Source organism: Aquarana catesbeiana, linkage group LG02 (assembly GCF_042186555.1).
Source record: "Aquarana catesbeiana isolate 2022-GZ linkage group LG02, ASM4218655v1, whole genome shotgun sequence".
In the NCBI taxonomy this organism is placed as follows: domain Eukaryota; kingdom Metazoa; phylum Chordata; class Amphibia; order Anura; family Ranidae; genus Aquarana; species Aquarana catesbeiana.
Genome location: NC_133325.1, coordinates 160,415,628 through 160,441,541, shown reverse-complemented (window position 1 = coordinate 160,441,541; position 25,914 = coordinate 160,415,628). Strand labels below are relative to the sequence as shown.

The window sequence follows — 25,914 nt, the reverse complement described above, 5'->3', positions numbered from 1 at the left end:
GAAATGTATGTGAATTCCTGTGTTGCAGGAGAAAAGGAAGATGCCTGGAGTCCCCAATGGAAATGTCTGCCATGTAGATCCTGAACCAGAGCCAGAAGAAAGCGGACCAGAATTGCAGCGCACAGGGAGGTTAGTGGATATTTGTTGGAATAATTCAGAGTGACAGACACTCACCGCAGACTAGGATGAATAAAGTCCCAGTCCAAATTTACCTACAATAGAACCCTCTATGTCAGATATTAATATTAATTATTTTTAACCTTCATGGATCATATCACTCGCTACTACTAGGCTACTAAATTATTGCAGAAAAAGCTTAATATTGGATAGCGAGGAACCTATCATTGTGTAATTTTAAGGTAACTAAAGCTGGGTACACACTATTGTTTTGCTTTTTTCGTTCAACCCCACGGGTTGGATGAATCAAAATCTGTCAGCTCCGGTCGGAGCCGCTGTACTAACCATGAGAGGTTAGTTCAGAGATCTCCCCTGCCGAGCTGTTGTGTTCTGCCACCCCCACTACCCCCCGCCTCCCCCGGCCATTTTTACATTTTTTTTTTTAACCCACATTCTGTGTACAGGGCTTTATTTTGTGAAAAATTGAACTTTTGCTCATAGCGAATCAAGAAGATGTCATTGTCCTAATTTAATCTGTTGCTTTGAGCACTTTCACTGTTTTTATTTCAGGCTCCTTTGTGTTATTTTTCACAAGTAAGCCTCCTGTGAGTCATATATATTGATGTTACCAAAGTGAAGGCAAAGGTTAGCCTTTCAGAAATGTACTGCAACCTATGAAAAGACCTGACTTGGGCTGCTGCAGCCTTCCTATAGATGTGAACACCGCTCCCTTTTGGGGGAGGGGTCGAGACATTCGAGCCTCCAGCTGCTGCAAATCCTAGAGTAACAAAAAGTCATGCATTTAGTAAATTTGCAGCCCAATGCCTAAAAAAAATGTTGTAATAAATTCAATGAAAACGTTACCACTGAGCGAACATTAGTCAGGTACATCACCCAGTGGACAGTCATTTTATTAGAGAATAGCTACTGGTATTTGTCTGCTCCTGGCAGTAAACGGCGCTCTGTATTATTCATTGCAGGATTTTTGGTGGTCTGATGGTAGACATCAAGAGGAAAGCTCCTTGGTACTGGAGTGACTACAGGGATGCGCTGAGCTTGCAGTGTGTGGCTTCTTTCCTCTTCCTGTACTGTGCTTGCATGTCTCCGGTCATCACATTTGGGGGTTTGCTTGGAGAAGCTACAGAAGGTCGAATAGTAAGAAACTTACCTGTGCCTAACACCGACTAGAACCACCCTCCCTTCCTGCCTCACTTTCCTCCTGAAAAACACAAGACTGGCCAGCATATCTTGCTTCATTAAATCAGCTGTTTTATTTGCCATCTTTTTCTTTTTAATCAGGATAATCCCTATCTCTGGCTTTATTTAAGCACCAATCGTGTTTGCCGTCGCTTAGTTAATGGCCAATTAATGGGTTTAAAGCTCAGCTTTTTCCACTGGTGTTGAGCAGGCTTTGATGCAAATTATTTGATTACAGGCAAAAGCAAATAAACCTAATTATTCTACTGAAATAGCTTGCAAACTGCTAATCAATAATTTTAAAGTGGTCGGGGTGGGGGGAAAATCATGTTACGTAAACAATATGTTATTAATCTAATTTTACAACTCCACAGACACATTAAATCAGGTCTTCCTTGTTTACAATTGCATGTCATCTGGAAATAAGCTATGTGTTGTTGTGTGATGTGCACACTAACCTGATATTTGTGCCCCTACAGAGTGCAATAGAATCCCTGTTTGGTGCTTCTATGACAGGAATCGCTTACTCGCTGTTTGCTGGACAACCGTTGACGATCCTGGGCAGTACAGGACCAGTGCTTGTGTTTGAGAAGATTCTCTTCAAGTTCTGCAAGTAAAATAAAAAAAACACATTTCTTATTAGTAATCCCCACAGCAACTGTATATGTACATCTACAGGACAACAGTTTGAAATACTACAGTAGCATGTCACAGCAATATAATCTAGGCTTTGTTTTCAAGAGGGCTATCTGTGTTCAAGAGGGCTATCCAGAGTTATATAAACATATATTGGAGCACTGGTGGATTGAATTTTTTTATGTAATAGTCTTAAATAATTATTAGATCAAAAAAATATTTTTAAAGCTGAAACAAAATCCCCAGCCTTGTCTCTAAATCAGAAGATTTTTTTTGTTATTTACTGTATATTATTTTAAGAAATTTAAAAAAATGTTTTATATAGGTTTATTATATTTAAATTTACTCAGGCTGGGTTCTCTTTGACATCGACATTCAGTTGTATAATTCCATATTAGGTGTACACTAATATATCTAATATGATAAGCAAAGAAAGATGTAAACTATCCCTATAATGTAAGCAGCAAAGCTCACTGTGGTCTTCAGAACCTTACTTGGTTGACATTTTCCAGCATAGACCATAGGTGTTTGGTACATGGCAATTCACCCTGTATTTGAATTATTCTATTTAAAATATGTTTAAGGTGTTTGTATACATTTGGCTCAAAGCTATAATACTAAAAGGGATATTGCACTTACTATATGTATGTGCTTAGTTATTGATATAGTCCCACTCTCTACAAGAGCTCACTATTCAAGTCCAACACATATCTGCGTAATGTCCATGTACAGGTGCATCTCAAAAAATTTGAATACCACCAAAAAGAAAATTTATTGCAGTAATTCAATTAAAAAAAGTGAAACTCCTATATTATATAGATTCATTACACACAGAGTGATACATTTCAAGCATTTCTTTTCACTTTGACGATTATGGATTACAGCTAGTGAAAACCCAAAATGCAGTATCTCAGAAAATTTGAATATTGCATAAGACCAATAAAGGATTTTTAATACAGAAATGTTGGCTTGCTGAAAAGTATGTCCATGCACAGTGTAGTATGCACTCAATACTTGGTCGGGGCTCCTTTTGCATGAATTACTACATCCATGCAGCGTGGCATGGAGGCGATCAGCCTGTGGCAATGCTGAGGTTGGATGCTGCCAATATAATAAATACAGTGCCTTGAAAAAGTATTCATACCCCTTGAAACTTTCCACATTTTGTCATGTTACAACCAAAATCGTAAATGTATTTTATTAGGATTTTATGTGATAGACCAACACAAAGTGGCAAATAATTGTGAAGTGGAAGGAAAATGATAAATGGTTTTCCAATTTTTTTACAAATCAATATCTGAAAAGTGTGACGTGCATTTGAATTCTGATATCTGTAACTAAAGTCTAGTGGAACCAATTGCCTTCGCTTGTCACCTAATTAGTAAATGGAGTCCACCTGTGTGTATTTATTCTCTGTATAAATACAGTTGTTCTATGAAGCCCTCAGAGGTTTGTTAGAGAACCTTAGTAAACAAACAGCATCATGAAGGCCAAGGAACACACCAGACAGGTCAGGGATAAAGTTGGGGAGAAGTATAAAGCTGGGTTAGGTTCTAAAAAAAATATCCCAAGCTTTGAACATCTTAAGGAGCACTGTTCAATACATCATCTGAAAATGAAAATCGTATGGTACAACTGCAAACTTACCAAGACATGGCTCTCCACCTAAACTGACAGGCCAGACAAGCATAGCATTAATCAGAGAAGCAGCCAAGAGGCCAGTGGTAACTCTGGAGGAGCTGCAGAGATCCACAGCTCAGGTGGAAGAATCTGTCCACAGGACAACTATTAGTTGTGCACTCCACAAATTTGGCCTTTATGGCAAGAAGAAAGCCATCGTTGAAAGAAAGCCATAAGAAGTCCCATTTGCAGTTTGCGAGAAGCCATGTGGGGAATACAGCAAACATGTCGAAGAAAGTGCTCTGGTTAGATGAGACCAAAATTGATCTTTTTGGCCTAAAAGCAAAACTCTGTGTGGTGGAAAACTAACACTGCACATCACCCTGAACACACCATCCATGAAACATGGTGGCAGCATTATGTTGTGGGGATGCTTTTCTTCAGCAATGACAGGGAAGCTGGTCAGAGCTGATGGAAAGTTGTATGGAGCCAAATACAGAGCAATCCTAGAAGAATACCTGTTAGTCTGCAAAATACTTGAGACTGGGGTGGAGGTTCACCTTCCAGCAGGACAACGACCCTAAACATACAGCCAGAGCTACAATGAAGTAGTTTAGATCACAGCATATTCATGTGTTAGAATGGCCCAGTCAAAGTCCAGACCTAAATCCAATTGAGAATCGGTGGCAAGACTTGAAAATTGCTGCTCAGACGCTCTCCATCCAATCTGACAGAGCTTGAGCTATTTTGCAAAGAAGAATGGGCAAACATTTAATTCTCTAGATGTGCAAAGCTGGTAGAGACATCCCCAAAAAGACTTGCAGCTGCAATTGCAGCGAAAAGTGGTTCAACAAAGTATTGACTATTTATTTGTAAAACATTTTGAAAACCATTTATCATTTTCTTTACACTTCACAATTATGTGCCACTTTATGTTGGTCTATCACATAAAATCCTAATAAAATACATTTTCGTTTTTGGTTGTAACATGACAAAATGTGGAACATTTCAGTGGATATGAATACTTTTTCAAGGCACTGTATTTGTGTGCCAAAATCCAGTATGCCCAAAAATCCACACCTAAAACAACCCTGTTAAACTTCTGGTTTCACCGGACACTTTAAGCAAGAGAGGCCTTGATATTGCTATCAGCCTACTAAATAACATTATTAGCTTATTCTCCCCCCTTTATAAAAGAAAATCACACATAATTAAAGGATTGTTGTTATTGCCAGTATATTTTCTAGGCATACAGTACATCAGCAATGATGCAGCATTTTCCTTAAATATTTTGATCATGTTTTATTTATGCTCTAAGTAATGCTTAATGGTGTATTTTATTCATAAATGTACTTCCTGCCTTTAGGGTATGGCATTCATTATTTTCCCCTCACTGGCTTCTCTGAGATGTTCATCTGTAAGCTTTCAGATTTCTACACAGTGCCTGGACAAGCTACACCTTTAGCTCTTCATTAATCAACATTTTCATCATTTTTGCACTGTACATTACCATACAAAATGGTGGTCTTAGGTGAAAAGTAAGGCACCATACCTTTTTATTGGAGTATGCAGTGCATGTACAAAGTTAGGAGTGTTGGGCTTAGTGATCTCACTAGAGAAAAAAAAGCCAGAGCCGTCACCTGTAAACTTTGTGCAGTCAAGTGAGTTGATTTACTAAATGAGTTAAGAATCTTAATCCAAAAAATTGTAGTTATCTTTACTTTGAATACCCAATCGTGTGTTTTTGCTATAAACAGGAATTCATTTTTTGCATGAGCAGCTGGTGTGATTAGACCCTAAATGTGTAGGCATGGAAGATATGATTTTTCATGTTTGTAGTACTTAGATGGGCCTGGGGTTTTGGAAGCTTAAGGCTATCAATCAGCTGGAGATCCCTCCCCTGTCACCTTTTTTATCTCTGCGTCAGGAAAACCAGAAGTGACTCCTGCTGATAGAAGAGGAATAAGGCAGAAGACAGAAATGACACCGTGCTCTGGATTCAGGAACACATTATACAGTAGCATACCTCCCAACTTTCTGAGATGGGAAAAGTATGCAGCCATAGAACACACCCCTGCAACGCCCCCCTTAAAGGAGAACTGTACAAAAAAAAATAGATTTGTTAAAAAGTGCTTTTTTTTACCACTACTATTCCTTTGAATTGGCCTTTGGAATTTAGAAATGCGTACATTTAGAAATTGGATGAAAGATTTAGCCATACCTCCCAACATTTTGAGATGGGAATGAGGGACACCTACTAGCAAAGGTATGTAGGCATAGGACACACCCCCTGCCACACCCCCTTAACCTCCCTGGCGGTATGATTATTTCGGATTTTAGGTGCTGAAAGCGGTACAATTATTTTGCATGGAAATTTGGCGTTTTATATTGTAGGTCTGTAATTCTTAACAATAACACACTTAAATCTGTCCAAACAAGAGTCTAGTAGATATCCCGGGTATGATAAAGTTTGAAACACAAAAACATAAATTATAATATAATAAATATAAATAAATAACTAAAAAAAAAAAAATTTATAATAAAATAAATTTCCCCACGATTCACTATCGCTCAATTCTGCAAGTGTTCTAATTTACTATCGCTGTTTTCTAGCTGGTCTAAAGCCACTTTTGAAGTAAAGGGACACTTTTTGGTTGCTATGGACAATCTCCAGTTTCCAGGCAGAAAGAACAGTATATATAACATAAAACTGCATGCAGGGCATTGGACAAAGCACTGGGATCAAAAGGGATGTGAAATAATTTCATACAGTACTGTAATCTGTAAGATTACAGTACTGTATGTGTTATGATTTTACACTTTTTTGAATTTGCCACCAGGCTCCGCCCCCGTGCATCGCGCCGCTCGCAGGGAACGGAGCCTGGCACGGAGAGGCTTCGGAGGAGGACGAAGCCCGCAGACACAGCGGGGGACATCGCAGGATCCCGGGGACAAGGTAAGTAAAGCCACACCAGGATCCTGCAATGTAATCCCGAGTGTGGCTCGGGGTTACTGCTAATGGTCCTGAATTTTAACCCCGAGCCACACTCGGGAAAACCGCCAGGGAGGCTACAGAAGAATTAACCAAAAAAAAAAAGTTAATTAAATCCACAAGGGCTTTTTTTTTTTTTTTTTTTTTTTTTACCACTACTATTCCTTTATATTGGCTTTTAAAATTTACAAATGCAGCAATTTAGAATTTGGATGAAAGGTTTAGCACTGAGAAACACTTGAAACATAAAAAGTGCATTTTATATACAACTTTATAGATCAGACCAAAATGAGGGAGGAAAGAGGGACATTGCTCCAAATCAGGGACAGTCCCTCGAAATCAGGGACAGTTGGGAGCTATGCAGTAGAGGGATATGCTTTGTTCATATTTCATGTCAGAGGTTTACAACCACTTTAGCTCATCTGCATGTTTTTACTGTTCTCCAACTGCAAGTGAAAACAAGCCATACCATTCACATCTTTGTTTGGGTTCAGAAAATCAGAAATGCCTCATTTTTACCAACACACCGCAGTTTAACGCACAGATGTGAACAGTCTCCTTGAATTCAGTGTGTTTTTATGATATTTGGCTTTCTTGCCAGTTTAGCTGCCATGTCTTGTTCCTTAGATCAGTCAGTTTTCTTTATATCAGTCGATTGATCTAATTCAGCTCCAAACTTTATGCTGTTCTGTTAGGCTTCTATATTTCTTGTTACAAACATACATTTTTAGACCAGAACAAAAAGTAAAACTGCACAGCAAATACATTGCCACGAAAGACAAATCTCGAGAGCAGAGGCATAACTAGAACCTTCAGGGCCTATAGGGAAAGAGAACCAGGGGATGGGCAGTAGCTCACTGGGTTGTATGGGATGGGAAGGCTCTGTATGAGAGCAAACACCGCGTCCCTCAAATAGCTGACTTGTCTCAATAAGATGTGATCCTGGTAATCAGCCAAGCCTACAAAAGAAAAAGGTGAAAAGAGAGCCTCACCTGCAGTAATTACTAGGGCCCATGCAGCTTATAGATGAGGGAACTTTATTACACAAAAATATCAAATGGTAATAAAACACCGGATAAAAATCCCATCACCAACACCTCAGTAAAAAATTAATTAAAATGGACAACGTTGTCTGATCAAGATGCAGCTGCGTCATAAAAATCCACACACATACATACATATGTCAACATAACATCCCTGGGGTAATAAAGCACCTGACGCCTATGGTGAAGTGAAATCACTGTTGAAACACCATAGATAAGGCATATTCCCACAGTGTACAGGATGGTTGAACTAAAATCGGGGCTATGCGAGTGCAGCAAGGGGGGAGGGGGAAGCAAGTTTTTTTTTTTCTATGACCACCGTGGATAGCAACGCCAGGCATTAACGTGCCGTATGTAGTGCAAGTATGTATCCCAAGTCCAAAGTTTTCCACAGGAGGGTGAAGCTGGGAAGTAGTAATGCAGTAAGGTCAGATATAATTAACACTTTAACAGTGGTTAGGATATCAGTCCAGCGTATAGCATGGGATATTGTTCTCAGTGTGACCAGTGTTCACTGCAGTACAAAAAAACACAGCATAGGAGTATAGTGCCTGGACCAACAGGTCCGCTCACCCAGCCTGGAAGCAGTGTGGACTTGCATGGATACTGGCTGTAGCTTTCCTGCCTGCACATCTGTAGGATTTGGATCAAAGATGTGGCCATGTTGCTGGTCAGGCACTAGGTCAGCGTCGGGTGCAGTTTGATGTGCTCTGGTCCTATAGCGGTTTTAGTGTCCCTTTAGTTAAAATGAATGCCGTGGTACTTGTAGATTCCTGTGAGCATGTGCGGGCTAGCAAGCCGACATCAATGGTGACGTCAGTGCGTCATTCACGTGGTGTCGTGACAACCGACTAGTTTTGCCCAATCAGCTTGAGCTTCTTCTGGGGTGGGGGGGGTGGGGGGCTAGTGGTGGGCTTTCATTTATACTCTCCAGAAAGCATGGAAGGAAGTGCAGTTATTTACTTTCGCCACTAGAGGCCACCTTAACCATCAACACCACATACAATTCATCTGCAGCTGGACCGACCAGGGCCCTTACTACTGATCCCTGGGCCCCGTCGTGGGACCCTTTATTACAGTCCTACAGCGGACAACCTTCCTGCAGTCTTGAGTTCTCCCCTCACGGTGGCGGAACGCCAGAGCCCAATTGCAAGTGCGACCTTTGCGACCCTGGTAGTTTCGCCTCAGGTGTCAGTTGATTTTTTTTTTATTTAATTTTTTTTTACAATGTTATTTTCTATTGGGGGGGCTTTGGTGAAATATTAGGGGTTTAAACAGACCCCTGTTGTCTCACGTTTGAGAAAACGGACTGAGGACACAGTCCTCAGACCCTTTCTCTGCAGCCTCAGCTGCATAGAATGAATAAAATAAAAAAGTCAGTGATTGGTACCCATTACTGACTTTTATTCATTAAGAGTGGTGCTCTCCATCCTGACAGATCCCCGCAGCAGCCAGCAGGAGGGGGAAACCTGGCAGCGCTGAGGGGGGCAGGGAAGCGCACAGGGGCTTGGAGCAGCAAGGGAGGTGGCAGGAGTGGCATGTGGAGGATCCGATGCCCTCCATTTCCCTCCTGCAGCCGCTGAATGTCTGCGGGAGGGAGAGGAGGAGAAGCGGGCATTCAGCAGCTACATGGAGGGATTGGTTCCTCTACATGCCGCCACCCCCACTGCCCTCCTATGCAGGCATACAGGAGGGCCGCATGAGCTCCCTGGAGCATGGGGCCAGGCTACAATGGCGACCCCTGTATGTACGCCCCTGCTCAAGGGGACTAAATTAGAAAGGCAAAGTAACAAGCTCTGATGGTATCCAAAGTGTAGTAAGCAGCCAGTTAAAATAAACGTCAGTGTTTTATTACATCAAAAAGCTTTCTATTAGACTTAATATTTCTTTACTTCCTTACTGAGAGGCTATTTAGTTTACATTTCTTGCTATACACATGTTTGCTTCCTTATTTAGGCCTGTAATTCTTTGGCTTTTCCTTTTTAAGCTATGGTCCTTGGAATTATTGGTTTATGCTTACACCTTTGCATTGTACACATCAGTAACTTTACATATCTATGAATAAATTCCTGACATGTCAATATACAGCAATTAGTATATCATTTAGAAAAAAAAAACTTTAATTTTACCTATAAAAAGCTTTCCCTGAGTTTTAAAACCCAACTCGTGTTTTCCCATGCAGTGGGGCTATACTCCTATTGCACGAGTCAACTGCTCGCTTTTTCTAAGGGTGAGGCAAAAGCTTTGCCGCCCTTTCTTTGAAAGAACAAATCTATCAAGCTCCCAATAAAAAAAAACGGTTTAAAGAACACATAGCGTATCACGGGAGTGTCCTCTGCCCCCTTCACATCACTCTCCCCCCCCCCCCACAGTAGTATCCTCTGCCCCCCTTCACATCACTTTACATGACACCCCCACAGTAGTGTCCTGTCCCCCCCTCTGCCCTCTTCACATCATCCCTCCCTCCCCCATAGAAGTGTCCTTTGCCCTCCTTCACATCACCCCTCACAGTAGTGTCTCTGCCTCTCCCCCCACATTAGTGTCCTCTGTCTCCCTTTACATCATCCCCTCAGTAGTGTCTCTGGCTCTCCCCCCACAGTAGTGTCCTCTGTGCTCCTTCACATCACTGCCCCCCCATACATTTGTGTCCTCGACCCCACACATAGCAGCTTCCTCTGCCCTTCCTAACATCGCCCCCTTTCTGTAGTGTCCTCTGCCCCCTCCACATCACCACCTCATTGTAGTATTGCATGCCCCCCCCCCCCCCCCCATAGCAGTGTCCTCTGCCCCTACAAATCATTCCCCTCCAAAGCAGTGTCCATGGCTCCCCTTCACATCACTTCACCCCCCCCCCTCCATGTAGTATTCTCTGCCCCCCCCCCCCCCCCACAGTGTCCTGTGCACCCCCAAAAGCAGAGCATAGAGCAGGAGGCAGCACTGTACTGCATGGAGGGGAGGAACAGGAGCTGCCGGAGTTAACTTTTCACATTAACAAGCTGATAAAAGGTTGCCAGGACCACCCAGTGCCTTAGCAACCAGTCACCTGCTGCTTAACCCGAAAGGTTAACTGAATCAGCTCCCGCTCTCCCACCCTCCATGCAGTACTTTGCTGCCCCCACTCTCCGTCCTGCAGTGAAGATGAGAGCAGCAGAGGCTGGGGAGAAAAACCGGCAAAGCAGCACTGTGTTCGACCATCGGCTGCCTGCAACGGATAAATTGCGATTGACTGCTTGCCGAACCCGCTGTAGACTACGGACTATGAGATGTGTAATGTGCATAGAGCAGTGTACATGACCACAAGTAATTTGCACTGCTCGTTCCAAACAAACAGAAGTGAGAGCAAAAAGGAAAAGTTTGAGAGCTCAAGGAAGATGTTACAGGGAGGCAGAAAAACACTAAACAATTTATTGAGAAATAGATCACAGGGCCAAGAAGTAGTGGATGTGTAAGGATATCGTTTAGCATTTTTTTAAAGAATATGTAAACCCAACACTTAATATTCCTGATATGTGCCTGTTCTTTGTATCGCTTCCTTTGTGTGAAATTCCTGGTGTTTCTGCCAGTCCTACTGCTTTCCTATTTCAAACTGACAATGCTAGGCATGAGCATGTGCTCCGTTTCCTAGCTATTCTGTGAACTCAGCCTACTCTCCTCCAATGATCAGACTTGATCTGGCACAACCCCCCCCCCCCCACACACACACACACACACACACACACACACACACACACACACACACACACACACACACATACACACACACATTCACTCAGAAGATCAGTGCCCGGCTGTTTCTCCTCCCCTAGCTCTTTGAGCTCCTTATGCAGCCGAGAACAGATGGAATGTGATCACTTAAAAAAAAATGGGGGAAAAAAGTATTTATAATGTTTGTATATCTATACACAAATGTTTTCCTTTTCGTTTTTATTTTAAAATGAATAGGTTGCTTTACAAGGTGAGGGTTTACATTAACTATAATATTTTCTGTGATGTCCTATAAATATTTTTATGTCTTTGTATATAGAAAAGGCTGCGCTGCTTATTAAGTGAGTGTAATCATGAATCACTTAAATGACCACAACTGATCAGTTGTGGTCATTTAAGTGATTCATGATTACACTCACTTAATAAGCAGCGCAGCCTTTTCTATATACAGCATTACAAAGTGGAGGTTGTCTCACATTTATGGTTGCAGCAGCATTAATAAAAAAAAATTTTAGTTTTCATTGATCACATTTAGGTATTTTTTTGGTTTGAATTTTTATGTCTTTATCTGTTCATAAGTTACACTTAGCTGCTGCCATGAAGTACAGCAGGAGCTGCACTGGAAAGGTGTCTATTGCAAACAACAATTCTGGTGTTGTGCGTACACCCCCCTTCATCAGCTGTACAATTTACAAAGAACAGCTTAAACCTTTAACGGAAATCGTAGAAAATATTATAGCTAAACCACTGTGGATTGTGTCCTCTCTGGGCCACCATCTTAGTAAAGAAGTAGTTGCTAACGCTCGATGATACCTAACCAAGATGGAAATAGTCTTCTGGGCAGAGAGGTTGATGAAGGTATTTTCAGGGAATATTATGGTCCCTAATTACACTTAAAGAGCACATGGCATGAATGCACTTTATATTAAAACAAGTGAAGTTCACTTAAAAGCTGAGCTCCGAAGAAAGGAAAAATCCTCACATATAGTGGGACTGCCCCTGCACTGCAAAGGTCGAATGATAGTTCGGTCTAGGGTGTTATACTTACTCGATCCACCACTCCCGCAGGCTCCCTCCGTGTTGCTAGACTGGTCCCCACAGCCTCTTCTCACCTACACTCTGATGGTCAGAAGTCCTTACAGGGCCCATAGTCCTGCATTGGACAAGAGTACACAGAGGAACAGTCTGCTGTTGGAGTATAGAGGTGAAGTGTAGAGCACCAGCTCCCGGAGAGCAAATGATCGAGCAAAGTAAAACTGCTTTCTGTTGCCCCTAGACTTAAACAAACATTTACCCTTTGCAACATGGAAGCAGTCCCACTGCAGAGAGCATTTTTCTTTTCCCTGGAGGTGAGTTTTAAGAAATCCTCTTTTCATCTGTTTAGAATCCGAGAGTATTTCAGATTTGCTTATCAGGTAAAGTAGACCTATAGACAAGACTTTATTTTCATTTTGTATGCGTAAGGGTGGAATTATTTTTTATTTTTTGGTCATTTGTGTCCCATTGGCGAGATTTACCTTCACTTCCTGTCCCATAGCCAAACAGGAAGTAATAGGAAATCCCTGCACATTAAAGGAATTCCTTGGGCCCCCCAGGCCACCATAACTAGTGTCCCCATTGGGAGATTTCCACTCTGACTTTTCTGGGCACAACCCAAAATTTGGGATTTGCTTTTACTTTCAGTTTGAACAATAATCGTAAACAAGACAAATAGAGAGGGTGAATCTCCCCCTACTATGGCAAAGACCGCAATAAAAACCTGACAGCTGTTCTATTTCCTCTCAACTCTATCCAAAACAAAAAAAAACAATCTTAATATGCTTAAATGCTCTACAAATACTCATGTACAGTAACCACCTACCATAAAGTCTTTGTGATTTGGCGTTGAAGTTGTTATTATTATCTTTTTCATGTTAGAGATGATATTACATTTTAAATGTTTTTGTCTTTTGATTTACTCCAGAGACCATGACCTGTCATACCTCTCATTGAGAGCCTGCATCGGTCTGTGGACATCTTTTCTCTGCATCGTTCTGGTTGCCACAGATGCCAGCTCATTGGTCTGCTACATCACACGTTTCACAGAGGAAGCCTTTGCCTCGCTGATCTGCATCATTTTTATTTATGAAGCCATAGAAAAGCTGATTCACTTGGGAGAAACATATCCTGTTCACATGCACAGCCAGCTGGACAAGCTAACCCTATATTAGTAGGTGGTTCACCTTTTTCACAGTATGCAATGTGTTGTTCATGTGTGTGCCATAATTGATGTTACACTAGCAGTTTAAACACCTGTGTACCTCGTGATGTAATGTTTAAAAGGGAAATAAGTCTTTTCATTAACTTTGTGCTTTACCCCTTCGATACATTAGTTAAAATTGCACTTGCTGTTTTCTAGTACTTTGTAGACTTTGTTAATTATATTGTGGGTATGCACTAATACTTTAAATGTGAACTGTGGGGATTACTCAGATAATTAAAGGAGAAGTAGGTCCCAAGCTCTTTTAGCCATATTTCTCCTGGGGATCACAAGAGTGCACTTAGTTCTTCACTCCTGATTCAGCCAACAGTGGGCTAAAGCCCGCTGCCGACGATGACAGAGCCAGTCCAGGCTCTGCAGGGATACCCAACAGTAATGTCAGGATCCACACAGATGCCTGATCAGCTGCTGGCTCTGCCTCTTAGCACACCACTGAGAGCCTGAGCCAGCCACTCCCGCCCCCCTCCACAGTCATTGTGTGCTGGAGGGGCAGAGCAGAGAGCCAGTGACTGACAGTGTTTGTGCTCAAACTGGACCCAAGAACTGAGCGATCAGTGGTCTTAGATCGCTCAGTTCTCAGCGACGGCTGCAGCATCGGATCGAGCCGCTGCTCTCCCAGCTCTCTGCCTCATTGGCTGAGACACAGCATGCACGAATGCCCCCATAGCAAGTGGCTTGCTGCGGGGCAAGGGGAGGGGCCCAGAGTGATGGCAAGGGACCCAGGAAAAGGAGGATCAGGGCTGCTTTCTGCAATCCTGCAGAGCAGGCAAGTATGACATGTTGGTTATTTTTTTAAAAATTGAAAACGTATCTTTAGTGTCACTTTAGATGACATTCTACAACTGTTTATTCCAGCACCAGACTACGGTTAGTGAAAGTGGCAAGCGCCCCTTTAATTTTGACAAAAAATGAAAGGCACAAATGGGGGTGGATTTACTATAGGCAAATAGACTGTGCACTTTGCAAGTACAGTTGCACTCATTTTCCCCAGAGCCTCTTAAATGTGGTAAAGCTCTGATGATTTCCACCATCCAGTCAAGTGCAAACTTGCAGAGTGCATAGTCTACTTTCCTTTAGTAAATCAAGCCCATGTAATAGTCAATTACTGCAAGTGCATAAAAGCATATTATCTAACAATTAACGTTGCCAGCCAGAAATGGTGCCTTCATTTGAAGTTACTTTTATGTGGGTAACAGACTTTTCATAAACTTTTCGGAATTGAGGCACAAGGATATGCTATGGGGTTGATTTACTAAAAACTGGAGAGTACAAAATCTGGTGCAGCTGTATGCATGGTGCATGGTAACCAATCGGCTTCTAACTTCAGCTTGTTCAAAAAACAAATTTGACAAAAAAAACCTAATTGGCTACCGTGCACAGCTACATCTGTTTTTGCACTCTCCAGTTTTAGTAAATCTACCCCAGAGTGTATTTTACTAACTGTAAGTAACCCTGTGAACATCTGTTAGTATGAATCACCACCATGTTCTTCTACAGCTATTGCTCAGTTGTGTACACCTCCACCAGCCAATATATCTGCTCACCTCAACAATGAGTCAGAAAGACTCAGAAATAAATCTTTTACTCCACTCCTCTAGGGTTTCTCTCATCCTTAGTGGATCAGCTGTCCAAGATCAGCCCTTTGCTGCTTCACCAGCCTCCTGAGTGATTTCCAATAAGTGAGGAATAGATCTCTCCTATTCACAACCCCGCTTCTTAGACTCTCCTCCACTTGTGGGATATCGCTCCAGTATCATGCAAATACAAACGTACAATACATAGAGCTTTCTGTTTTAAAAGCTTTATTAAACCCCGCTAAAAAACACACTTACGGGAAAAAAGAGTAAAACAACATGTGTACAGATCAATAGCGTTGGCTCGCTCACCACTGTGGCTGCGTGACGTAACAGGCTCGGCTCCTCCCATCTACACATGTTTCGACCTCTGGTCTTCCTCAGTAGATGGACAGGCCTCACCCGAGCCCTTAAATAGCCTATAGTAGTCATCGTAACCTCCCAGTCTTCTCCCTGGCATTCTGGAGTGACTCAGGAAACACCTATTACCCTTAAACCTCGAAAGATGCATTTACCAGACTAAATCACACAGGACAACAATAGCAGTGAATCTATATGTGTACCATGGAAATTCCGGCTCCACTCTCTGTGACTGCCGTGGTGCGTGTACAGTCTAAGCAATCTCTGCAATAATGCCACCGTACAATCTACACCACTACTGTATCCTATGAAAATATATGTCCTTAATTGTTTTTTGAGTATTTAAACCCTATAAGAACAGATCTCACTCATATTATTTAACATATATTATTGTTTAAAAGCCTATACAGTATCTCACAAAAGTGAGTACACCCCTCACATTTTTGTAAATATTTAATAATATCTTTTCATGTGACAACACTGAAGAAATTACACTTTGGTACAATGTAAAGTAGTGAGTGTATAGCTTGTATAACAGTATTTGCTGTCCCTTAAAAATAACTCAACACACAGCCATTAATGTCTAAACTGCTGGCAACAAAAGTGAGTACACTCCTAAGTGAAAATGTCCAAATTGGGCCCAAATTAGCCATTTTCCCTCCCCAGTGTCATGTGACTCATTAGTGTTACAAGGTCTCAGGTTTGAACGGGGAGCAGGTGTGTTAAATTTGGTGTTATCGCTCTCACTCTCTCATACTGGTCACTGAAAGTTCAACATGGCACCTCATGGCAAAGAACTCTGAGGATCTGAAAAAAAGAATTGTTGCTTTACATAAAGATGGCTTAGACTATAAGAAGATTGCCAAGACCCTGAAATTGAGCTGCAGCACAGTGGCCAAGAACATACAGCAGTTTAACAGGACAGGTTCCACTCAGAATAGGCCTCGCAATGGTCGACCAAAGAAGTTGAGTGCACATGCTCAGCGTCATATCCAGAGGTTGTATTTGGGAAATAGACATATGAGTGCTGCCAGCATTGCTGCAGAGCTTGAAGGGGTAGGGGATCAGCCTGTCAGTGCTCAGACCATATGCCACACACTGCATCAAATTGGTCCGCATGGCTGTCATCCCAGAAGGAAGTCTCTTCTAAAGATAATGCACAAGAAAGCCCACAAACAATCTGCTGAAGACAAGCAAACTAAGGACATGGATTACTGGAACCATGTCCTGTTGTCTGATGAGACCAAGATAAACTTATTTGGTTCAGATGGTGTCAAGCCTCTGTGGGGGCAACCCGGTGAGAAGTACAAAGACACGTGTATCTTGTCTACAGTCACGCATGGTGGTGGGAGTGTCAAGGTCTGGAGCTGCATGAGTGCTGCTGGCACTGGGGAGCTACAGTTCATTGAGGGAACTATGAATGCCAACATAAACTGTGGCATACTGAAGCAGAGCATGATCCCATCCCTTCGGAGTCTGGGCCGCAGGGCAGTATTCCAACATAACAACTACCCCAAACACACCTCCAAGACAACCACTGCCTTGCTAAAGAATCTGAGGGTAAAGGTGATGAACTGGCCAAGCATGTCTTCAGAGCATTGAGCATCTGGGGGGGCACCCTTAAACAGAAGGCAGAGGAGCGCAAGATCTCTAACATCCACCAGCTCAGTGATGTCACCATGGAGGAGTGGAAGAGGACTCCAGTGGCAACCTGTGAAGCTCTGGTGAACTCCATGCCCAAGAGGGTTAAGGCAGTGCTGGAAAATAATGGAGGCCACACAAAATATTGACACTTTGGGGCCAATTTTGAAATTTTTACTAAGGGATGTACCCCTTTTTGTTGCCAGCGGTTTAGACATGAATGGCTGTGTGTTGAGTTATTTTGAGGGGACAGCAAATTTACACTGTTATACAAGCTGTACACTCACTACTTTACATTGTAGCAAAGTGTCATTTCTTCAGTGTTGTCACATGAAAAAATATAATAAAATATTTACAAAAATGTGAGGGGTGTACTCACTTTTGTGAGATACTGTATATATTACAACCACTATATCATGGGAAGACAACATTTTCTCCTACATTAATATATTCTATCCATGCGTTAATTGGTATTGTTAAATTTTATTGATATAATTTTATTATTAACCCTTCAATCTAATGAATTTGACTCTATCATATATGCTGCATATCCCATAATTAATTTAAAAATAATAAACATAACAAAAAATAATTATTAAAATGTATTGTTTTTAAAATATTAAAATTTATATTTTTTATCCCAATTTATTATTAACCCCTACTGCTACTACGTGTAACTAGATCATATATACTACATATTCCCACTGATTACAGGGGGCAATCTATTTATTTCCTCCTAATTTTTTATTGCATGGTTGCAGTTAGTACAACTTTACCTCATTCGCTGTTAAGTGAAAATTCACTTAGCACAGCTTCAACTCATTCACTGAACTATCTTCATTCATCTAATCAATTTACAATCACAAATCCTGTTTTATTTTATTTTATTTTCCTTGCACATGATTGGGTATTTTTTACAAAGTGAATTCCACTTTGTTTCAACTCATTTACTAAGATAAGTGAAAAGTCACTTTGAAAGTAAACATATATGTACTCCTTTAGTAAATCAACCCCAATGCCATCTTTTCATAAGGGAATTTTTGTCATGCGTACACAAGATTTGTGGAAAGACCACACAAGCTGGAGTGGGTTGTTTCATATTTTTTTTTTTTTTTTTAATTTTTTTTTTAGCATTCATATGTAAGCATGCTGATGCACAATAAAAATGCTCCCTTTTAACTATATAAAAAATGCACTTTTTATCTTGTATAACATGTGCTTGGAAAAGTGTCACTTTAAAGAATGCGGTCATAGAAAAGTCTTCTTTAAAAGTTTTGGTAGTAGGAAGAGGGGGCTGCTTGTTCACAAAATACCCTGTTGATAAACAATCCAAAAATGTGTTCTGAATTGCAGTGAGTTCATTGTATGGGCAAGCATTGACCTGATGTAACTTTTCAAGTATGGGCATTTGTGATACGCATCCTTATTTGTTTTGTACAGTTGTAAATGTGCAGCTCCAGAAGTACCATCCAACAAGACGTTGCTGTTCTGGAGTGCAAACAACATAAGTTTTACTGAAAATGATTGGGCCAACCTCACCGTTAGTGTAAGTACACAGTAGTGGTGGTCATACAGAGTGTCTGTTTCCATAAGTTTTGCTATTTAATCTTAGTTTTGCATATACAATAGCAGTTTCTCACCATTTGGTAGTTATTTTTTAGTTTGAGTAGACCGATTTATTTTCATTTTTAGTAAAGAGCTTCAATCATTACAATTAAAGTGATATATCTTTATTTTTTTAGGAATGCCAACGGATGCATGGAGAGTTTGTAGGCCCAGCCTGTGGACACCATGGTCCATATACTCCAGATGTTCTCTTCTGGTCGTCCATTCTGTTTTTTACTACATTTGCTTTATCCAGTACACTGAAGACTTTTAAAACAAGTCGGTACTTTCCAACCAAGGCAAGTAACCTAAAAAAGCTGTTCATTGGTAATATTTTATTTTGTCCTTTAGCCCCGGTTCACACTGGTGCGACTTGGAATTTGAATTGCGACACACAGTGTTGTCATTCCCATCGCACATTTTCCTGGAAATGGGCTCGTCAGTAGTGGGTGTTGCAGCAACTACCAGCTGGAAACTGGACTTGTCACAGATCGATGCACATATTCGCCAGCACACCAAGGATCGTCAAATGTCACCCAAAGCTTTTATTGCAGAAAGATCGCATCACAAAGGACCAAGTGCAACGTTTTAGAGCCATGCTGGACCCCTTTATCAGACGTGATTATTATTACATGCCTGACAAAGGGGTCCTGTGTGGCTCTGAAACATTGCACTTGGTCCTTTGTGATGCAATCTTTCTGCAATAAAAGCTTTGGGTGACATTTGATGATCCTTGGTGTGCTGGCGAATACGTGCATCGATCTGTGATGAGTCCAGTTTCCAGCTGGTAGTTGCAACACCCACTACTGACGAGCCCATTTCCAGGAACATGTGGGATGGGAATGACAATACTGTGTGTCGCAGGTTGAATCCCAATTTGCACCAGTGTGAACCGAGGCTAAAGGACAAAATAAAATATGCTGGCGAATATGTGCATTGATCTGTAACACACAGTCGCGTGAGCCGATAGTTGGCTCTCTCGTAGAAGCAATCGTAGCGGCTAGCTAGCCGCTGGATTGCTTTTACAAGCAGCGGGAGAGGACGTCCCCTCCTGCCACCTTCTGCGGCTTTACCAGGATCTCCCGTCCCACCGGAAAGCCGTTCCATCGGCTGATTACAGAGCCGAACAAAGACCAAATGGGCTTTGTTAGGCTCTATGAAATAATAACCTGTAAGCAATGACCTGACATCACTTCCAGTTTACCTGGATGAAAACGGCACCATTTTCAAAAATGAAAAGCATTTGATCACACCGTTCTTGGTGTGATCAAATGCTTTTAAGTGCAGAGGAGGGATACCAGATCTCTCCATAAACAGTACCTGTCACATGCCTGTGTGGATGTTTACATTCCTTGTGACAGCAATAAAAGTGATTAAAAAAAAAATTAAAGCGATAGTGTAAAATAAATAAATATTAAAGTGCCTCTGTCCTCTAGTGCTCGTGTGCAAAGGCGAACACGTGCGTTGGTCCCACACGCATTCAAACAGCGATTGTCCCACACATGTGAGGTATCACTGGAAATATCAGATCATAGGCAGTAATTCTAGCACCAGACCTCCGGTGAAAATCTAAAGTCGTAACCTGTAAAGGTTTTTAAAGCTTCGCTGTTGGATAGTAAAATGCACGTGGATTGTCGCTGTTGCACGGCGTGCGAGATTTTAAAGCATGACATGTTTGGTATTGATTTACTCGGCCTAACATCTTTTATTTTTTTGGGGGTTCTAATAAATTTTCTATCAAAACATACTGATTGCTGCATATATACAAAGAGTGCCAGAAAAGGCCTGAGGGTCAAGTGGTTAAGAGCAGTACTAATTTTGCAAGTTAAAGATGATTCACTTAAAATTATGACCTGATTAGGTGCAACTGTGGGCTTTGGGGTACAGGCACTGACCTTCACATTTGTTTTTCACAGCTTAATTGGCAGCTGTTACATCACCAGCATTTGTACTGCTGCTTATGCGCTTATATTGTTTGGGTAGTTGAATGCCTGTCTGGAACTCATGGTAAAGCCAGGGATATTGGGCTATGTTAAGATTGTTTAGGTTCTCACAGTGTACCCTTGATAGGCATAGAATTTTTCTATTGTCTTTGGATATTTGGCATATTAATGGTATTGTTTAGTACAACTGTTGCTTTTCCTTTTCTAGTTTAAATTAGTTTTTTTTTTTTTTTTTGAACCAATACATTTTCTGCAATTTTAGATCCATAACAATAATCTGAACATTAGTAAATTATTTGCTCAGTTCAGGTGAATTTGCCCATATAGTAACTATGTTGCATGCTCTGTTTACGCTCTATCCATACAAGCTCATAAATCTAATGCACAATGCAGTGTTTTGTTTCACTCTGTTATTGTTTTTTTTCAATCTAGGTCCGCTCGATGGTCAGTGATTTTGCTGTATTTCTCACTATTTTGACAATGGTAATCCTTGACTATCTAATTGGCGTGCCCTCACCAAAACTTCAAGTCCCGAATGAATTTAAGGTAATAAACATTATTTTTTATGATAGGATGCTATCTTATTTCCATTGTTTATATGTCCTAGTCCTACACACTAGGTCACTCTTTACCCCCTAAAGTAGGGCTTGATTTACTAAAGGCAAATAGACTGTGCACTTTGCAAAGTGCAGTTGCTCCAGAGCGTAGTAAATTAGGTATTTATTTGGCAAAGAATACCCAATCTTGTGCAAGGGGAAAAAAACTGCATTTCTGCTTGCATGTGATTGGATGATGGAAGTCAGCAGAGCTTCTGCTCATTTACTAAGTTCTGGAGTAACTGCTCTTGCAGTGTGCAACTGCACTTTGCAAAGTGCACAGTCTATTTGCCTTTAGTAAATCCATCCCATATTATCTACATTGGTAGGTGGGCCACCCTTAAAGAGGATCTATACTCATACATACAATGCAATAGATGGCAATTGAAAGTCTCATATATTTATCCTCTTATACAAAAATGCTTCTCCTTTCAGTATATCTGAAGGTCTAGGTACCATGTGTTGTCTTTAAAAGAGAGGATCAAAGTTCAGGTTGTTTGATCCTTCCTTAAGCAGTGATCATGAAACCAGAGGCCTAGGCTTTGAGCAGTGTTTTTCTCCAGGAAAACTAAGAATTTTAGCCACTCCATTTATCTTATTTTATCTCTAGTAAGGCCTGGTTCACACCTATGCATTTTTTAGTGCTTTTCGCAGAAGCGCACTACAGTGTATTTAACATTCATATGGGACATGTTCACATCTATGATTTTTTCAGCTGCTGTACTTTTGGAAAGGGTGCATTTTTGGTTCAATAGACTTTAATGGAGACATTGCATAAAAGCTTATGATAAGTTTTGCATATTTTTCTGCCCAACAATAAATTGGCCAAAAAAAAAAGCATAGAAAACGCAAAATGCATGTGCAAAAAAGCAAAATGCACTGCAGAAATGGATCAAAAGCAACCTGTATATAATACAAAAAATATTAAAAAACATAAAACTAAAAAAGGGTTAGCCCATGGGACTTTAAATGATTTGAACATAGAGGTCATAACAATTAAGTAGAATGAATTAATAAGAATTTATTGAAAATTTCAAAAGAATAATCATAGATAAGCATAAAAACATCATGAAGGATATAGCTTACGGCCATAAACATGTTTGTTACAATACTGGAGATACATGATATGCATATATAACTTTTGTACTCAACGCGTTTCGCAAGTTCTGCTTGCTTTCTCAGGAGTTGATGTATGTGCAAGATATCTAGAAAATAGTAAGTATCAGTAAGGTATAACATTCAATGATGGTTAAGGTTAGAAGATGTCATAAACCAGATGTGTCCAGAACTGTGTGACTGCGGCAGAGTGAACCAGACATAAATAGGTGAAAGTAAGTTTATTAAGGAAAATGCATCATATGTGAACACACCACCAATACAGAGTGAACAACCAAACAAACACTGAAATTAAACCAACCAGCATGTGTAACAAGAGGGAGTACCAGAATCGTGGTCAAGCCAGGCCAGGGTCATAAACAGGGAATCAGTAGCTGGGAAGGGAGGTAAACAGGACAAGAGAGGATGGATGGATCACAGGAGGGACGGGTCAGGTACAAGGCTCAGAGTCCAGGGTTCAGGTAACGGACAGGAAACAGGATGAACAGGTTCCAGGAATCAGGCTTCAGGTTCAGGTTCAGGAATCAGAGTAACAGGATACAGGTCAGGGCTCAAGGAACAATACCAGGGCAACATAAGCGTGCAATTGCCAGGTATTTATACTACAGTTCTGCTAATTAAAGTCAGGTGACACCTGTCTGCAGAGGAGAATACCTGCTCCATGCTGCCAGGATTCCTCCACTGGTGGACGCCAGTACTGCGGCCCAAAGGTGATAGAATACTTGCAGGAAAGAGCTCTTCTAACAGCTCCGAACTGCCAGGAGACACCTGCTGGTGGACCTCAGTACTGCATGCCAAATGATCGATATCACCAGCGGAGGAGACCTTTCCTGACAGTACCCCCCCTCTAAGGAGCGACCTCCGGACGCTCCAACTAGCCGTTGCTGGGGAAAGTCCATGGTGTCCGGCCGGGCAGCGGACCCATCAAGCTGGGCAGCGGGCAGGAACCCTCCAGACTGGGCAGCGGGCAGGAACCCTCCAGGCTGGGCAGCGGGCAGGAACCCTCCAGGCTGGGCAGCGGGCAGGAACCCTCCAGGCTGGGCAGCGGGCAGGAACCCTTCCAGGCTGGGCAGCAGACAGGAACCCTTCCAACTGGGCAGCAGACAGGAACCCTTCCAACTGGGCAGCAGACAGGAACCCTTCCAACTGGGCAGCAGACAGGAACCCTTCCAACTGGGCAGCAGACAGGAACCCTTCCAGCTGGGCATCAGGCACGGGCACTTCAGGCTGGGCAGCAGGCCCATCAAGTGGGGTAGCAGGCACATCAAGCTGGGCAACAGGCACGGGCACATTAAGCGGAGTAGCAGGTACTTCAAGCTGGGCAGCAGGTAAGAGCACTTCAGGCTGGAAAGTGGAGAAATCAAGCTGGTAGGCAGGCACCGAGACATCCGGCTGGTAGGCAGGCACCGAGACATCCGGCTGGTAGGCAGGCACCGAGACTTCAGGCTGGTAGGCAGGCACCGAGACTTCAGGCTGGAGGGCAGGCACTGGGATGTCAGACTGGGTTGGATTAGCTGGTGCGGAGGCAGTTTGAGTTACTGGCAGGATCGACTTGGTTGGAAAAAACTTTAGTTTTTTCTTTGGCTTAGCCACTGAAGCTCTGTAGGTGAGGGGTGCAGCAGACTGGAAAGGAGGATTGGGATATGGTAGAAAAGAGGTAACAGTAGCTGGGGGAAGTTCCTGTGGGATTGTAGGCAGCTGAGAAGAGGCAGGTGGATTGAATGCAGGATAGGTACAGGGAGCAGAGACCGGATATGGGTATTGGGTTGGGAGCAGCGTATACTGAGCTGCAACTGCGGTTGACATGGGTGATGGGGAAACATACATTTGGGTAGGCTGGTGTTTGGTGGCAGAGGTGGTTTGTTTGGCTGGAGCTGCTTGCACCATGTCAGACCATGCTGAAAGTATAGGTTTTACAAACTGTGCTTTTAAATCTCCCTGTCTAACAAAAGACTGAGCAGACACAATGCAATCACCTGTGGGGAACAGGCTGAATAGTGCTCACAAAAATTGGCTGGATTATCTTCAAAAAGCCACACTAGAGATACAACCTGATTCAAATCAAAAGGAGGAGTGAAATCATCATGACCCTCTGGAATACAGGGCAGGGCCAGCTCAGTACATATCTTGATCAAAGGCTGCACCTCCTCAAACAATATATAACCCTGATCGACCAGGGAGTGAGCCAAACGTATAGTGGCAAACAACTGGTCACTAGACCATCCTTTCAAAACCTGGCGGCAATAATCACCACTTTCAGATGCCAGCAGAGAAAAATAAATAACCTCATCGGCATTCCTGTTTGCAACCAACTGAATCAAAATGGTTCCCCTGTGCAGCCACTTCTGGTCAGGGATGGCCCTGGTATTCTGTCATAAACCAGATGTGACCAGAACTGTGTTACTGTGGCAGAGTGAACCAGACATAAATAGGTGAAAGTAAGTTTATTAAGGAAAATGCATATGTGAACACACCACCAATACAGAGTGAACAACCAAACAAACACTGAAATTAAACCAACCAGCATGTGTAACAAGAGGGAGTATCAGAATCGTAGTCAAGCCAGGCCGGGTTCATAAACAGGGAATCAGTAGCTGGGAAGGGAGGTAAACAGGACAAGAGAGGATGGATGGATCACAGGAGGGACGGGTCAGGTACAAGGCTCAGGCTCCAGGGTTCAGGTAACAGACAGGAAACAGGATGAACAAGTTCCAGGAATCAGGAATCAGGCTTCAGGTTCAGGAATCAGAGTAACAGGATACAGGTCAGGGCTCAAGGAACAATACCAGTGCAACATAAGTGTGCAATTGCCAGGTATTTTATACTACAGTTCTGCTAATTAAAGTCAGGTGACACCTGTCTGCAGAGGAGAACACCTGCTCCATACTGCCAGGATTCCTCCGCTGGTGGACGCCAGTACTGCGGCCCAAAGATGATAGAATACTTGCAGGAAAGAGCTCTTCTGACAGCTCCGAACTGCCAGGAGACACCTGCTGGTGGACCTCAGTACTGCATGCCAAATGATCGCTATCACCAGCGGGGGAGACCTTTCCTGACAGAAGAGAAGCATGTGGCCTCTGTGAGGCACCCCATACTCACATTATGGTCAATTGGTCCAAAGGACTGATCCCCAAAGATGACAATTGAAAGTGCTCCAACTGGGAGCTGAAGAGGCGTGACCCGCAGCAACCAAACGAGGGCCTGGTGGAGGGCAGACATGGCGAAGAGGGAGGATGAAACAAGTGTGTGTCCTGATTTGCCTCATTGGCCATATATGTCATGGCAGCTGTAATGAAGATGGTTATGTATCTAACTCAATTGACAATAAACTCGATAGTAACCTGCGAGTATAAATAATGTAAAATATCATTGTTGTATGGTAAAGTCCATGAAATTAAGGGCGTGGATGCAAGCAGGGAAAAAAGAGAGTGAAGAGGACATAAGATGAGAGTGTGAGAATGTGAGGAAAAGGGTGAAAATAGAGAGAAAGAATAGAAAAAGAGAGACAA

General features: G+C 42.2%; 1 protein-coding gene across 1 annotated transcript in view; it reads left to right on the top strand.

The window, feature by feature from the left end:
* The window catches only part of LOC141127358 (electroneutral sodium bicarbonate exchanger 1), a 297,513-nt gene that overhangs the window by 233,478 nt on the left and 38,121 nt on the right, over positions 1 to 25,914 (top strand). The window contains exons 11-17 of the mRNA XM_073613700.1: positions 29 to 129; positions 1,098 to 1,272; positions 1,794 to 1,927; positions 13,274 to 13,519; positions 18,586 to 18,691; positions 18,888 to 19,049; positions 21,126 to 21,239. Coding sequence (XP_073469801.1) covers positions 29 to 129; positions 1,098 to 1,272; positions 1,794 to 1,927; positions 13,274 to 13,519; positions 18,586 to 18,691; positions 18,888 to 19,049; positions 21,126 to 21,239 — 1,038 coding nt within the window. The remainder of the gene's footprint in view (positions 1 to 28; positions 130 to 1,097; positions 1,273 to 1,793; positions 1,928 to 13,273; positions 13,520 to 18,585; positions 18,692 to 18,887; positions 19,050 to 21,125; positions 21,240 to 25,914) is intronic.